Source organism: Saprolegnia parasitica (assembly GCF_000151545.1).
Source record: "Saprolegnia parasitica CBS 223.65 unplaced genomic scaffold supercont2.8, whole genome shotgun sequence".
Classification (NCBI taxonomy): Eukaryota; Oomycota; class Saprolegniomycetes; order Saprolegniales; family Saprolegniaceae; genus Saprolegnia; species Saprolegnia parasitica.
In genome coordinates, this window is record NW_012156402.1 from 595,600 (window position 1) to 609,223 (window position 13,624).

The window sequence follows — 13,624 nt, forward strand, 5'->3', positions numbered from 1 at the left end:
AGCAACTGTTCGAGTCCGAGCGCGCCCATTCGAGGTAGAATTATGATCGCCCGTTCCAGACCACGGGTCCCGACCCTGGATATGCCTCGACCAGTTTATGGCTGCAAAGCGCCAAAAACTGGTGCGCGGGAGAATTTTATTGAAGCTACATACAGTACCTAGTATATTGTTGTGGTTTAAGCAATTAACTGGTCGTTTTAGTTATACCGCCATCCGGTGGTTTTAAAATAGACGCATCATTTAATGCATTTAGGGGACGCATCCATAGAAGGAGAAGGTGATTTAAAAGATGACAGCGCATAATAAAATACGAGACAGCACTACAAGCGCGGTCGACCCGCATGGTGACCTTTTCAACTTTTGAACTCGCGCAGTATTGGCCATAGCGCCGGGCAGTCGCCATAGCGCACTACCTCGCCTTCCTCGTTGAGCAGGTCATGGCTCCGCACCAGCGCCAGCGCGACGTCGTCGAGCCATCGCCGGTGCCAGCCATGCGCCCATCGCCGGCCAAGACGGCGCGCCGCCACCGGACCAAGCAGACCACAGCGGCGCCCTTGATCGCGACGCCGTCGCTGCTGACCATTGAGCCGCTCGCGTCCTTGATGCTACCCTGTCTGCGCCAGCGCGATGGAGCTGCGTCGCCTGCATCACAGCCGGTGCCAGTTGCGAGCCCATCGCCGGCCAAGCGATCGCGCCGCGCGTTGCAGCCCGAGGCTGCACGGGCTACGGCGACCCCGACGGGAGGCGTCCTTGAAGAGCTCCCACTGGCATCGACAGCGCTACCACCCCCACAGAAAAAGCTGGGCCGGCCGAGAAAGATGCGTGTCGAACGACCGCCTGCAACGAACGCGCCGCCGTCGATCCTCGAGACTCTGTCGTCCATGGTGCTACCGCCCCCCAAGAAGAAGCTTGGACGACCGCGAAAGATCCGCGAGAGCCCAGCGCATGTACCTACCTCGGATGCACCTGCGATCGTCCTCCACGAGGCCAGTGAGGAGGAACCATGCGCCTTACGCCGACGGCGTGAGTCTGCACGCCGGCAACCAGCAATCGATCCATCAAGCTCAGAAGCTGCACCGAGTCGCGTTCTTCGACAACGCCGCATGTGGCCGAGCACGGAGGTGCGTCTCGCTCCAGAGGTCCTTGCACCGCCTTCGCCGGCCATTGAAGTCGACACGAGCATCTTTCCGCTGCAAGCGTTGGTTGCCCGCCTACCCGAGCCCAGCAGCGACATGGACAGCGACAGCGAGAGCGTCTTTCGACTACCGTTCACGCCCGAAGAGATTGCCGCCATCGAGGTGCGTTCCGTGCATCGACCACGTCTTATAGCGCTGCGTAGGCCGTGCCAATACAGTGGTCGCCGCCCAAGTTTGGCCACATTTCCAAGAACGTCTATCTAATCAAGAAGGCCGCGTCCGTCGAAACCCACGCCAACAAGTGCGCGTGCGCAGCTGGCGCGATCTCCAAGGTCGGAAGCTCGTCCCGGCCGATCGAAGCGCCTCGGAAAAAGGCCAAGACGGTATCGCAGTCGCCAGCGTCAACCTATTGCGGCGACGCGTGCCACAACAAGTACCGTCTTGGATCGCAAAACCCTCGATCGGATCATTGAGGATGCGTAGAATGCTGTATATTGAGTGCTGTGACCAGACGTGCTCAGCACCCGACCCCGACTTGTGCGTGAACCGCCCGTTCCAGCACCGCCATTCCAAGTTTGTCTCGCTCGTGTCTCCTCCGACTGACTGCACTTACGCTGGGAGTAGAGCGACGCGGGTGCAGTACATGGCAGAGAAAGGGTTTGGGCTCGTGGCTGACGAAGCCATGGACGCGCAAGCCTTTATCCTCGAGTACGTTGGCGAGGTCATCGACGCCGCGATGGTCAAGGAGCGCATGGCGGCGGCGAGCGCCAACCGCGAGGTTCGTTTGGTCTACATCGACATGGAAATCATGGTGCTTTAGACGCACAACTATATGCTCGAAATCGAGAAGGACATAGTCATTGACGCGCGTCTGAAAGGCAACGTGAGCCGCTTCATCAACCATTCGTGCGAACCCAACGCGCGGGCCCAGAAATGGTAGATCGGCTTCTTTCTGCCAAGCTCAGTGTTTCTCGTAGGACGTGTCAGGGCGTCGTGCGCATCGGGATCATGGCGCTGCGCCCGATCGCGGTCGACGAAGAGATCACGTTCGACTACCAAGTACTTCTACATTGCTATCTCTCGCTATCGTGATATTGATGCCCGCGGCTAGTTTATCCACTTTGGCGGCCGCAAGGTGCAGTGCCATTGCGGCGCACCCGGATGCAAGGGCGTCTTGGGCGGCAACCTCCAGGGCTCCTCTGGGCAGAACCCATCGACACCCGCGGATGCCGAGCACGAGGCAGCAAGCCAGAAGCTGCCGCGACCGCAAAAATCCTCCTCGCTCAGTGTCTTCAAGAACGCGCAGGTAGCATCCTCATTTGGTCAACGCTGCAGAAACAGAAAGACGCAAGTAGCTGCACCGGGACTGGCTCGCCAAGTACGGGGCGTCCAACCGATCGTCGCCGCCGCTCTTCCTCGCCCACCGCGTTCCAGATCTCGTCGACGTCGACTCGCACCATGCCACGATACTCGAGCACCGCCGGCCGCTCGAAGCGGCGCGGGTGGCGGCGCCGACGACCTTGGCGCTCGCGCAGCCGCTCACCAAATCGTACTTGGCCGGTGGCGTCCTCGACTACTCGGACGAGCTGCGCAGTGTGCAAAAGCGAGCCGCCCCGTCTGCTCCGCCGCGTCCGTTGAGCCGCGTCAACCTCTTGGATGCCCGGTCCAAGCTCTTTGATGGTACATAAGCCTCCGTCTGCCCTGCGATCACGGGAGCTCACATGGCGGCGTAGACATTCGGCGATTTGTGCGTGGCACGTCGCGCTGGAACAAGCGCCTCAACATCGCCGCAAGCGACTTGGACGACGCCCGCGTGCGCCGCCTCTTGGAGAACGTGGAAGATGGCATGAACCTCACGCGCGGCGACACGGTACTTAAGCGTAGTAGCGTCTGCACAGTCGCTGACACACGAGAGCGTAGGCCGACTTGAACGAAGACGCGTGTCATCGATGCGGCCAAACCGGCGAGCTCATTTGCTGCGATGGGTGCCCCGCGGCCTTCCACTTGTCGTACGTCTGCTTTAATGCATGCAATGGGAGCGCATGGATGGGTATGTGTAGATGCGCCGGCCTTTGCATCGTGCCACCAAGTACGTGGTTTTGCCCGCCCTGCCGCCGGCAGCACGTGCCCCACGTCTCGAACCGACACCGCGTCCAAGTGGCGCCGTCGATTTTCCAGCAGCAGCCGACGAATGCGCCGGCGACGGGCCCACAGAAGCGGTCGCGTCGGAAACGCAAGGCGCCGTAGCAGCAGGAACGACGAGCATCGACCCGTTGAACATGATGGAAATGGTATTAGATGTCGTCCTTGACGGGCCCTTCGCACTTGTCGGCGAGGAAGCCTTCGCTGCTCTGCTTGGCCTTCTACACATCGATAGCGTCGTCGTAAGCATGCGCACGTAGTCAAGAGGTGAGGCGTACCACGATGGCGGTCGCCAGCAGCGCGTGCGGGCCGGCGTTCTTGGGCACGGGCAGCAAGCCACCGTCTTCCTTGCCGCCGTAGCAGTGGGGCGTCGTGAGGCTCTCGGTCGTGTCGTAGAGGTTGTCGGGCGTCGACGGGTGCACGGCGAACTCGTGCACGAGCTCGCCCTTGAAGCGGATCGTCATGGTCACACCGGGCTTCATTTCCATCCGATCCTGGAAGGCCAAAATGGAATCGGCACACGCTATTTCGCGCCGCGAAAGCACACTATTTAATCGTTTGCGAAATGGCAATTAGCATACATAGCACAATAGTTTACAATGGAGGTTCACGTCCAATAGAGAAGCTAATGGCTGCTACAAGCAGTGATCACGTGCAGAGTAGCAAGGAATTAGTGCAGGAAGGCTATACCAACGCCGTTGTGTTGCACTTATAGTATGTGAATCTTGGCCATTTGCACATTAGAGTGCGCGCCAGATATTGTCCTTTGTAGATTGAGTGCCATAATACCCGCTAGAATTGATGTGCAAGAAATGCATTATCAGAGGTTTAATCCGGGCAGATTCCGGATACGCTCGTCGACCTCGGTCAAACTCAAAAATTCAAATCCAAGATGTCGGGCCGACCATCCCGGGCCGCGACAGGCGCGGGGACCGCCCCTCGGCAGCCGACCGCACGGACTCGGAGGACGACCTGCGCCAGCGAGGCCAGGTCCAGCAGTCTCACGCGACCGACGGTCGCGTCCCAAGCGCGGATCGTGACCAAGGCCACGCTGCCAGGCCAAGCGACGAAGCGACCGATCACACTCAAGGGTAGCACCGCCGGGCGCGTCCAGCTCAAGCCGGCTGCCCGGAAGCCTGCGCCGCCGATGAAGCGAGCTTTGACGATCCCAAAGAGCCCCAACTTTGCGACCTCCAAGCGGCCACCGCGCACGAAGCCCGAACCGGTCCCGCCGCCGCCCGCGAAACCGGTGCAACGCCGGCCCCATCCTCCAATGAAGCGTCGACTTACGATCCCAAAGAGCCCGGACTTTGCAACGTCGCACCGTCCGCCACGCGCGCGCGAGCAAAAGGTGAGCGCGACGACCAAGGAGCTGCAAGACATTGCCAACGAACGGCGTGCCATGATGCTCGAGCGCCGGCGCTTCCAGCGCTACCATCGCGCGACACAAGGCCTCCCGACGAAGACCCCGACGCAAGGTCCAACCTTTGCGATGGTACGAAGCCTCCTTCCACTCCAAGATACGACATGGCATGCGTAGAAATTGCGCTCGGCTGGCGTCCTCGGTGTTCCCGCCGTTCGTCGCCCCAAGCTCACGCAGGTGCACGAGTTCCGCTTCCAAACCGACGTCCGCGCTCTCAAGAAGGAAAAGCCGACGCAGCCAAGCGCCTGCTGGAAGAGAAGGAAAACGCTGCCGACCTGCCGCCCAACAAGCGCCGCAAGTTTCGCTGACGTGGCTTGTACGAGCCGCTTCTTCATACTATGCCTATACAGTTGTTGCTTGTTCAAGACGTTGTGTCTGCGTGCATCCGTATCGTCCTTGCCTTGGCGGTTCCAGCCTCTCGCACTGCGTATACGAGGTAGTAGCAGAGTGAGTTGGCTGCTTCGAATGCATCGTGCCAAGCGATCGCAGGGCAGTTGCTTTCACCGAGCTCCTTCTTTGGCTGCTTAGTTGAATACGATAGCGCCCCTAGAGCGTCCCTTCTCGCGCCGTGGACTGCATTCTGACCTCCAGCACCGTCGATGGCGCCAAGTGACGGCAGCTTCAGCCTTCCAGGATCGTCGCAACAACATCTCGTCGACGTATCGCTGTTGAGAGACCAAGTCTCTTAGCTGTCCAAGCCATGTGTACCAAGGCCTTGCTTGTATACTAGTATCCAGGGATATAATGAAAGACCCAATGGAGGGAAGAAAGATGAGCTTCGCTGTTAACGTGCATATAAAGGAGTGCTAGAAAACGATCTAGCGCGCGGAAAAGCGGCAGTCGAAAGGCTCGGGAGGGCGGGAACGCGCGAGGACCTCCATGCTGATGTGCTTCGAGGACGCATAGGCCTCAATGGCTGCCTCGTCCTCGGCATTGGCACTCAATTCGAGCGTGATGTCCGGGCGAACTTCCAGTGCGTCCAGAAGCGCCATGATGTCGGTGACGCGGTGGGTATCGCTGTAGAGGCTTCTGCTCTGGAGGTCGAGAGAAAGTGGGGGCGCTGTCTCGGGTCGCGTCGAGAGCAAGAGCCCCAGCGTCTCACCGTTGAAGGCGCACGGGCGAAGCGACATGCCCGAGAGGCGGTGCGTCCACAAACCAATGACATGCAGGAAGAGGTCCAACGACGCGGCCGGAATGCGCTCCATGTCGATCCAATGCACCTCGTTCAAGTTGGGCAGGTTGGACGCCCAGAGAAGAAAAGGCTCGAAACTGGCAGCGTCCCACATCGACACGTACTGCACGGTCAGCACCTTCAAGCTCGGCGGCGGAATGGCCATGAGCGCGTCCGGTGCCGCCATGATGTTGCCAAACTGCAGCGCCAGCTCTTCGAGGAGCGGCATCCGACTGAGGAACGGGAGGAGGCAGTTGAAGTCGTCCAAGCCGCTGGCGTCGAGGTGCGTGAGGTTGGAGAGGTCGAGAAGTGCCATGAAGTCACGAATGTCGCGGCGCAAGAATTGAGTGTCCACAAAGAACTGCACCGCCTTCAAGTGGTGCAGAGGTCTGCGCGCGGCAATGAGCGCATCGATGACCGCTTCCGAGTTTTCCAAATCCAGGTTCGTGACGGACGTGGTTGTCGCGAGCAACGCCGCAAAGGCATCTGCGCTGGTTGCCGAGTTGAAGTCGTAGAGGCCAAGGTCTGTGATCCGCCCTGTCTGGAGGCACTGCGCCAGAGGGTCGAACGGAGGGTCGTTCATGCCTGGGGCAAGGAAAAGCGTCAACTTGTGGACGCTCGGCGGCAGCAACGTCGCGCCGAGATGATGGATGTCAAGGTGGACTTGCTCGAGACGTGCACACAAGGGCACGATGTCTCTGAACTCGGGCACGTCAAACCACCCCTTGTTGAACTTGTCGACCGCCTTGAGCTTGGACGGCAAGGCGGCGAGGAGCGCCGGTAGGTGGCGTCCGTGCACGAACGCCACATGGGGAAGAACCGCGTCTGGGATCGCGGGCAGCGCGGCCACGACGAGATCCAAGTGCTCTTCCGAGATGTTGCTCATGTTCACCGCCGGCCACTGACCGTCGAAGGCCATGGGCGTCGTCATGAGCTCGCGGAGCGCGGCCAGCGGCGCGCCGAGCTCGGCCGGCGGCAGCGCCACGAGCAAGGCCGTCGCGTCCTCCCGCGACTCCACGTAGATGACGACCGAGCAGAAGAGAGCAGCCGGAAGCGCCGTCGGCGGCTCGACCTTCGCCTTCTTGGACATGTTGCAGCAGCGTCGCAAAATGGCTTGTGGAGTTGTTGGATGCGATTTAAATGCACCTCTTATCTTAACATACAAACAACAAGATACAAAATAAAATACACCATTCACGCTGGTGATTGGCTCATTTTCGAATCCGGAACCGCTCGATTTGAACGTGGCAGCAGGAGGTGCAAGCTTGAGTCGGCGGCGCCACAAGACGATAGAGAGACGTCGAGTATGGCCCACGGAGCTGGGAAATCGTCAACTATCGAAGGTCGCTAGCTTGGCGGCCTGCGAGAAAGCTGCCCCATTGCTTTTATCACGCTGTTCTTTGAGCTGGCGAAGGGATACGGCAATCAAACCACAGTAGAGCACAGTAGAGCACGGTAGCTGCATGTTGGCGGTGAAATACCTGCGGCGTCTACTTGAAGACAGCATATTTACGTCGTGCTACCTTCGTGTTCAAGGGTGCTCGCATACTACACGGGATTTCCTGGGGACAGGCTTGCTGCATTCACTGCCATCTCAGCGGAACAGCCAGCGACATCGTATGTTGCTTCTCGCAGGTTATTTAGCCCTGGTCGCATGCAGGCGCATTGGTGTAGCGCCTATGGTTGTTGCCAATGACACGTCTGGCATACCGGCACCAAGGGACCGGTTTGGTTCTGGCGGCGGAGAAATTACCAAACGCATTCAGGCGTAGCCCTACGTATGCGACGTCTTTGAGCTCGTTTCTGCTAACTTGATTTCAACGCGAACACGTTAGATTGATTGACTGATTAATTGATTGACTAATTCGACAAGAATCGTTTAAAATTTGATTAAAATGCGCGGCTGCGGATCGGTGCTTGGGTCTCTGCGCATGTAGCGCTAAAAGCATAGCTTTTCAATGCGCACGAAGAAGTCCCTTGCATGCGCACACTTTGAGTGTACATATAAGTCCTTCGAAACGCATGCAACGAAGTCAGATGTGCACCAGAACTATGCAAGCTTAGAGATGGCCCAGCTGCGTTGGTGAGCTGATCTGGTACAGTTGACTGAATGCAGCATGGCCAATCTAATCACTGCTACAGACCCCACTTTCCACGGGCGCGATCTTTTGATCACTTTATGGCCAATCACAGACCCCACTTTCCACGGGCGCGATCTTTTGATCACTTTATGGCCAATCACAGACCCCTTTACAAATTACTGCTACAGACCCCACTTTCCACCAGCGCGATCAATTGGCGCCACGCATTTGTTGTCTGCGACTGCTGATTGGTAGAAAAGGAGTCGTTGCTCGGCGACACCGTGTCGCTGCCGACACCGATCACGCCGACCGTCCGCGCCGCCACCGATTGCAGCTCGCCCAAAGCCAAGAAGCCCAAGCGCCCGCGCACGTTCTCTTGCGACGGTACGACGCCGGCCGTCGCATCGGCGCTGGCCGAGATCAGGTACACCTGTCACGTTGCAGCTTGTACATGAAAACTCAGAGGCGCCCAAGAAGGAGGTGCCGGCGCCAGAAGGTCGCAACCCACTGGGACCGTGCGGCGCGTGCAACGAGTGGCTGCTCAAGATTGCCGAGGCCAACCCAAGCTTCAAGATCATCACGTTGTTGAAGCCGTCTTTTACAATAGATAAACGATGCTAAATAAAATTGTCGGGCTTTCTTCGTTGTGTGCACTCGGTTGAGGATCTTGATCTAGACAGGCGGAGGCAGTAGCGCGATCCGCGGGACTAGGTGACGTCGCGGCCACTCGTGTTGGGCGAGGCGCCGGAGAAGCCGACGTAGCGCAGGCTGCTCGGGCTCTTGTACGAGGCTGCGGTGCAAGTGCAGTTGAGTGCCACCTTGAAGGCAATCGTCCATGGACTTGGCAGCGGTAGGACGTTGAACTAGACGCATACTTGTACACGATGCACGATGGTCGAGACAGGCAAATAGAGCACCTATACAATGAGGTGCGTATTTCAAAATAAAATACAAATTGCACGCTACAACCAGCAACGGTGGCGTAATAAAATCAGCGCGGTGCAAAGAACCGGCGTCGCCTGGAAAGAACTTGATGTTTGTATACTATACAAACGCTGCATCGCACCCACGATACGAACAACCAAGATACGACGGTAGCAGCATGTTCGGTCGACTGGCGCAGTGGCTCCTCCCGACCGCGGCCCCGAACGACGAGCACGCCAAGGACCGCTACGACCTCCTCGTGCGTCGACCTCCCGCTTCCTGCATCTCATGCAACCTTCTTCGTAGGCCTCGCTGAAGAAGGCCGTCATGGACGTCTGCCACTGGCACGAAGAAAAGGCCAAGCTCGAAACGAGCGGCAAGACGATCGTGCTCGAGGAAGACGACATTGGCGTCTATGATCTTTGTCGATGCATCCAGAGCTGTCTCAACCACGGGCTGCGCCATGGCCACAACGACGCGGCGGCCTCGTGCTGGCCGCTCGTGCACTTTGTCGGGACCGCGGTCGCCGAGGCAAGCGCGCCAGTCGCAGGCACGATCCGCGAAGCGTCGCGGCTGTCGTCGACGGACGCAGGCAAGTCGCGCGTGTGGATTCGCCTCGCGTTGAACCAAGCGATGCTCGAAGCCACGGTCGCGGTACGAAGAGCAAAGTCTCCTCGTGCCTCTCACACCATCGTAGCTCTTTCTGGCGCTCGACACGGAGCAGTTTCTCCGTGCCAGCTGCGAAGACTGGGCCCTGCTGCGCTGCGCCGAGGGCGCGTCGATCTTTGTCCAGCTGCTCACGTACCTTCGCGACTTGCATTTTCAGATTCCGATCTCGGACCTCGAGTTTGCTCGGCGCCGCAAGAGCCAGCCCCGCGTTTCCATTACGCTCGACGCCGCTGCTGCACCCAGCACACTCGAGAACATGGACCTGCTCTTTGAGAAGGTCGAGGCGCTCGTCGACGACGTTGCTAGCCAAGGTACTCGTCCGTCGGAGCGCCGGCCATCGCGCTCGACTGCGCTTCTTGTAGCCGACGAGTACTTTTCGGTCGCGGCGCGGCGTCTCTCGGACAAGAAAAAGGTAGTACGTCCAATCGCCCATGGTATCAACTTTGTATCAGGGTATCAAGCCGTGGCAGCACGTCTTTAACGTCGAGCTCTCGTTTCTTGTGCGCAACCCGTACCACACCAAGTGCGCGTTCATCGACCCGCACCTCGCGATTCCGAATTTTGTGCTCGAGTGCCTCGATTACATTGCGTCGCACGCGTCGACGCCGCGCCTCTTCCGGACGACTGTCTCCCAGGTACGTACCCACATAATGCAATCGTCCAACACGCCTATCTAATATGTCCTAGGTCTACTTGGCGCCGGTGAAAGACTACATTGAGTTCCACGGGTGCCTTCCCAAGCAACCGGATCCGCACGTCGTCTCGGCGATCCTCGTCGAGTTCCTTCGGCACATCCCCGAGCCGCTCATCACGTCCGAGCGCTACGACGCGTTCGTGTCGTCGTCGCGCATGCCGGACGAAAGCGACCGCGTCCGCAACCTCGCCTGCCTCGTCGCCGACCTCCCCATCGAGTGCAAGATTGTGCTGGAGCGGGTACGCATGATGTCGACCTCTCGACGGCTTCGGAGCCATGAAACTAGGTCTTTGGGGTCCTCGCGACGCTCCTCGAGCCCGCGCATGCAGCGCTCAATGGCCTCAACGTCGTCGGCCTCTCGATCGCACTGGCCCCGGCCATCGTCCGGAAGCGAGAGACGCGCGAGAACAAGCTCCAGATGCAGTCGCAGGAGGTGCGCATGGCGGCGATCGGTGCCCACGTCGTCGAGCTCATGCTGTCGCACCACGAGACGATCTTTGCGTCGGTTCGCAGCACGATTGACAAGGCGACGCAGGTCCGTTTGGCTTGCGTACACACGTATTTGAACGCCACGCGGTAGGAGTTCGAGGCCAAGCAGCGCTTCCTCTCGAGCTTCGCGCCGCTGGTCAAGCAGCACCCGGTTGTTGGCAACGTGGATGACGACGCAGCACTGGAGGCGATCTGGAACTGCATGAAGCGCCACCGGTCCCAAGTGCAGACCATGGAAGAGACGGAAGCACAGGCCAATGCGACGCGGCGGCAGAGCGCGATCCTGCGCAGCGAGGGCCAGCAGCACGCACGTGACGAAGACAACAACCAAGCCAGTGCGACTTGCGTGTATCTTGTCTCGGCATCTCTGAGCGACCGATGCGTCTGTGTAGATGACGAGAACGACGGGATGGTCTTTGAAGAGATTCCGCTGCCGTCAAGCGCTGCGACGGACGACGTCGCGCTCTGGCAAGCGTACGGGCTCCATGCAGAGCGCGTCCTCGACAACTTTCAGAGCGGCGGCGTCCTCCTCCTGCGCTGCCTCGCCTACTACGTGCAGCACGACCCGAAGGCGCTCGAGGTAGAACGTTCTCCACCACGTGTGTGTGGATGCTGTACCGTTGAGTTTAGTACTTTGCGTCGTGCGAGCGCCGGACGCCGCCGCGCTCGTACAACGCACTCACAGCGAGTGCGGCCATCGTCGCCGTGCTGCTGAACGCGCTCAAGCTGGCGCCGACGCCGTCGCACCCGAGCATCGACTTTACGTTTCTCTCGATGGAGCCGTTCTGGGAGATCCTCGCCGACCACGCGTTCTTTTACCGTATGTTTGGGCTCGGCCTCGAAATGTTCGAGTACCAATGGACGTTCACGCACGACTTTGGCCGCGTCCTCGAAGAGACGATTGCGCAGCTCGAGTGGCTCCTGCACCGGTCGCCATCGTCCATCGACGACATTATCGACGACTGGAAGTTGTACCGGAAGACGGCGATTTCGTCGCGTCAGAATTCGATCACAAACATGCTCGCGGCCATCGCGACGCCCGAGGCGGCGGCGACGACCACGAAAGCGCTGGACTTTAACGAAGCCGCGATGGCGCAAAAGCTCATCGGCGACTCGAAGATCCTCAACATTGCGCACATTGTCGAGATTGACGAGGTGCTGCCGATCACGTGCCAGCTCTGCAAGTGGAAGCTGCTCTACAGGTACAACCCACTATTTTTCTGTATTGGAGCCACGTCGGGGATAGCACGGACGTCCACGGCGCGTCGCTCCAGTCGCTTTTGATCCTGGCCAAGGCGCAGGTACGACGTTTGGTGTCCATATATATACAAGACAATGGACGGTGGACGTGGATGCGATGTAGAGTCCGACGCTTGTGGTGGTCCAAGACGACCAGAATGTGATTTTCGGCGGCTTTGCCTCGGACGAGTGGCACCATGCGCTCAACTACTATGGCAACGGCGAGTCGTTCCTCTTCACCTTTGAGAACGGCGCGAGCGTCACCAAGCACCCGTGGAGCCGCAAGAACAACTACTTTCAGCTCTGCTCGGAAGACGCGCTCATCATGGGCGGCGGCGGCAGCTTTGGCCTCTACCTCGTACGCCTCCGTCTCCTTGGATCGTACTTTGAGATTCGGCGTAGGACGCCGACTTGCTCCAAGGCTCGACCGGCGCCTGCGACACGTTTGCGTCCAAGCCGCTCGTTGCCCGCGAACGCTTTGTGTGCACCAAGCTCGAGCTCTGGGGCTTCTCGGCCACGTGAATTTCATTTGAATATACTATTGGATCTCTCTGCCCTTAGACTTGGGCCGTTTGAATCTCGATGAGGTCGGTGACCACGTCGTGGAAGGTCTCAAAGTGGTGGCTGATGGCGCCGTTCTCGTCCTTGTCGACCACGCTCTTGAGCAAGCCCTTGGCCTTCTCCCATGCAGGCGACTGCGCGAAGAGGGCTGTAAACTTCTCCAGTAGCGCACCTGCCAGCGCGTCCATCTCGCGGCCGTCGGGGTCGGACGATGTCCACGCATAGAAAAGCACGACCTGGAAGAGGATGTTCTCTGTCGACGCCATGTGCAGCCGCATCGGCGCTGGCGACGACGGGCCGAGGTGCCCGGGCGACGTCGCGTACAGTGGCGACGCGAGGCCGCCGGACGGTGTGGGCGAGACCGAGTGGAACGACCCGGTCGAGCTGTGCGGGCTTGCGTACGGCGTCGAGCCATAGGTCGACGAGCGCGACTGGAGCAGCGACTGCCGCAAGGACGTCGACGTTCGCCGCGTCGATGCTGCCATGGTCGTCTTGGGCAGCGCCGGGAGGCCAAAGTGGGCGGCGCGGATGTGGCCGCCGTCAATCTCGCGGGCAAACTGCGAGAAGCTGTGGACGAGCGACCGGAGGCCCTCGGCGCGCGCGTCCTCGTGCCAGCTCCAGCGCTTGGCGAAGAGTACGACGCAGCTCGTGACCTCGAGCACTTGGAGGTAGGCGACGCGTTGGTCCATATCTTGTCTGGATCCAAAACGCACCTGCATTGGAAAGATGCACCGATTGCATGGAATGTGCACCCGTGGCGGGAACACAACTTTATTTCAAGCTTGGGTTAGGACGTGGTCTACCAGCAGCCTTGATGTCTACCAGCAGCCTTGGTTCCAGCCGCCGTTCCAGCCGCAATTGCCACCAGTGTTCCAGCCAACACCGCCCCAGCCAGCGCCGTTCCAGCCACCGCCGTTCCAGCCACCGCCGCCCCAGCCGCCACCACCCCAGCCACCACGCCAGACACCACCACCGCCACGCCAGACACCACCACCACGCCAGCCACCACCACGCCAGCCACCACCGCCACCACGCCAGACGCCACCACGACGACCCCATTCTGCTCCGACTCGTGAGCCGGGTGGTCCTTCGGAA

At 59.6% G+C, this 13,624-nt stretch overlaps 6 protein-coding genes across 6 annotated transcripts; 3 read left to right on the forward strand and 3 right to left on the reverse strand.

Annotated features, from left to right (window-relative positions):
* The first annotated feature begins 367 nt into the window (after window positions 1-367).
* SPRG_03341 (hypothetical protein) lies at window positions 368-3,448 on the forward strand. Its single transcript, XM_012341918.1, has 11 exons — window positions 368-1,298; window positions 1,340-1,569; window positions 1,620-1,709; window positions 1,761-1,914; window positions 1,957-2,072; window positions 2,114-2,195; window positions 2,248-2,442; window positions 2,492-2,816; window positions 2,870-3,006; window positions 3,057-3,145; window positions 3,197-3,448. Exons 1-11 carry the CDS (start codon window positions 438-440, stop codon window positions 3,381-3,383), a joined length of 2,466 nt encoding a protein of 821 aa, XP_012197308.1. The 5' UTR covers window positions 368-437; the 3' UTR covers window positions 3,384-3,448.
* On the reverse strand, window positions 3,402-3,823 carry SPRG_03342 (hypothetical protein). The gene is made up of 2 exons (XM_012341919.1): window positions 3,557-3,823; window positions 3,402-3,499 (listed from the first exon to the last, which is right to left on the reverse strand). Exons 1-2 carry the CDS (start codon window positions 3,764-3,766, stop codon window positions 3,431-3,433), a joined length of 279 nt encoding a protein of 92 aa, XP_012197309.1. The 5' UTR covers window positions 3,767-3,823; the 3' UTR covers window positions 3,402-3,430.
* A 347-nt stretch (window positions 3,824-4,170) lies between these two features.
* Window positions 4,171-5,009, forward strand: SPRG_03343 (hypothetical protein; the record flags this gene model as incomplete). The annotated part of the gene is made up of 3 exons (XM_012341920.1): window positions 4,171-4,773; window positions 4,819-4,905; window positions 4,959-5,009. The coding sequence occupies 3 exons, from the start codon at window positions 4,171-4,173 to the stop codon at window positions 5,007-5,009; spliced, it is 741 nt and encodes a 246-aa protein (XP_012197310.1).
* Window positions 5,010-5,460: 451 nt separating this feature from the next.
* Window positions 5,461-6,979, reverse strand: SPRG_03344 (hypothetical protein). The gene has a single exon (XM_012341921.1). It carries the CDS (start codon window positions 6,960-6,962, stop codon window positions 5,520-5,522), a length of 1,443 nt encoding a protein of 480 aa, XP_012197311.1. The 5' UTR covers window positions 6,963-6,979; the 3' UTR covers window positions 5,461-5,519.
* A 2,056-nt stretch (window positions 6,980-9,035) lies between these two features.
* On the forward strand, window positions 9,036-12,525 carry SPRG_03345 (hypothetical protein). Its single transcript, XM_012341922.1, has 13 exons — window positions 9,036-9,136; window positions 9,184-9,531; window positions 9,575-9,857; window positions 9,909-9,958; window positions 9,999-10,181; window positions 10,234-10,479; window positions 10,527-10,775; window positions 10,821-11,064; window positions 11,122-11,309; window positions 11,360-11,931; window positions 11,976-12,030; window positions 12,093-12,326; window positions 12,371-12,525. Exons 1-13 carry the CDS (start codon window positions 9,056-9,058, stop codon window positions 12,488-12,490), a joined length of 2,853 nt encoding a protein of 950 aa, XP_012197312.1. The 5' UTR covers window positions 9,036-9,055; the 3' UTR covers window positions 12,491-12,525.
* SPRG_03346 (hypothetical protein) lies at window positions 12,473-13,218 on the reverse strand (the record flags this gene model as incomplete). Its single annotated transcript, XM_012341923.1, has 1 exon — window positions 12,473-13,218. The coding sequence occupies one exon, from the start codon at window positions 13,216-13,218 to the stop codon at window positions 12,526-12,528; it is 693 nt and encodes a 230-aa protein (XP_012197313.1). The 3' UTR covers window positions 12,473-12,525.
* Window positions 13,219-13,624: the final 406 nt, after the last annotated feature.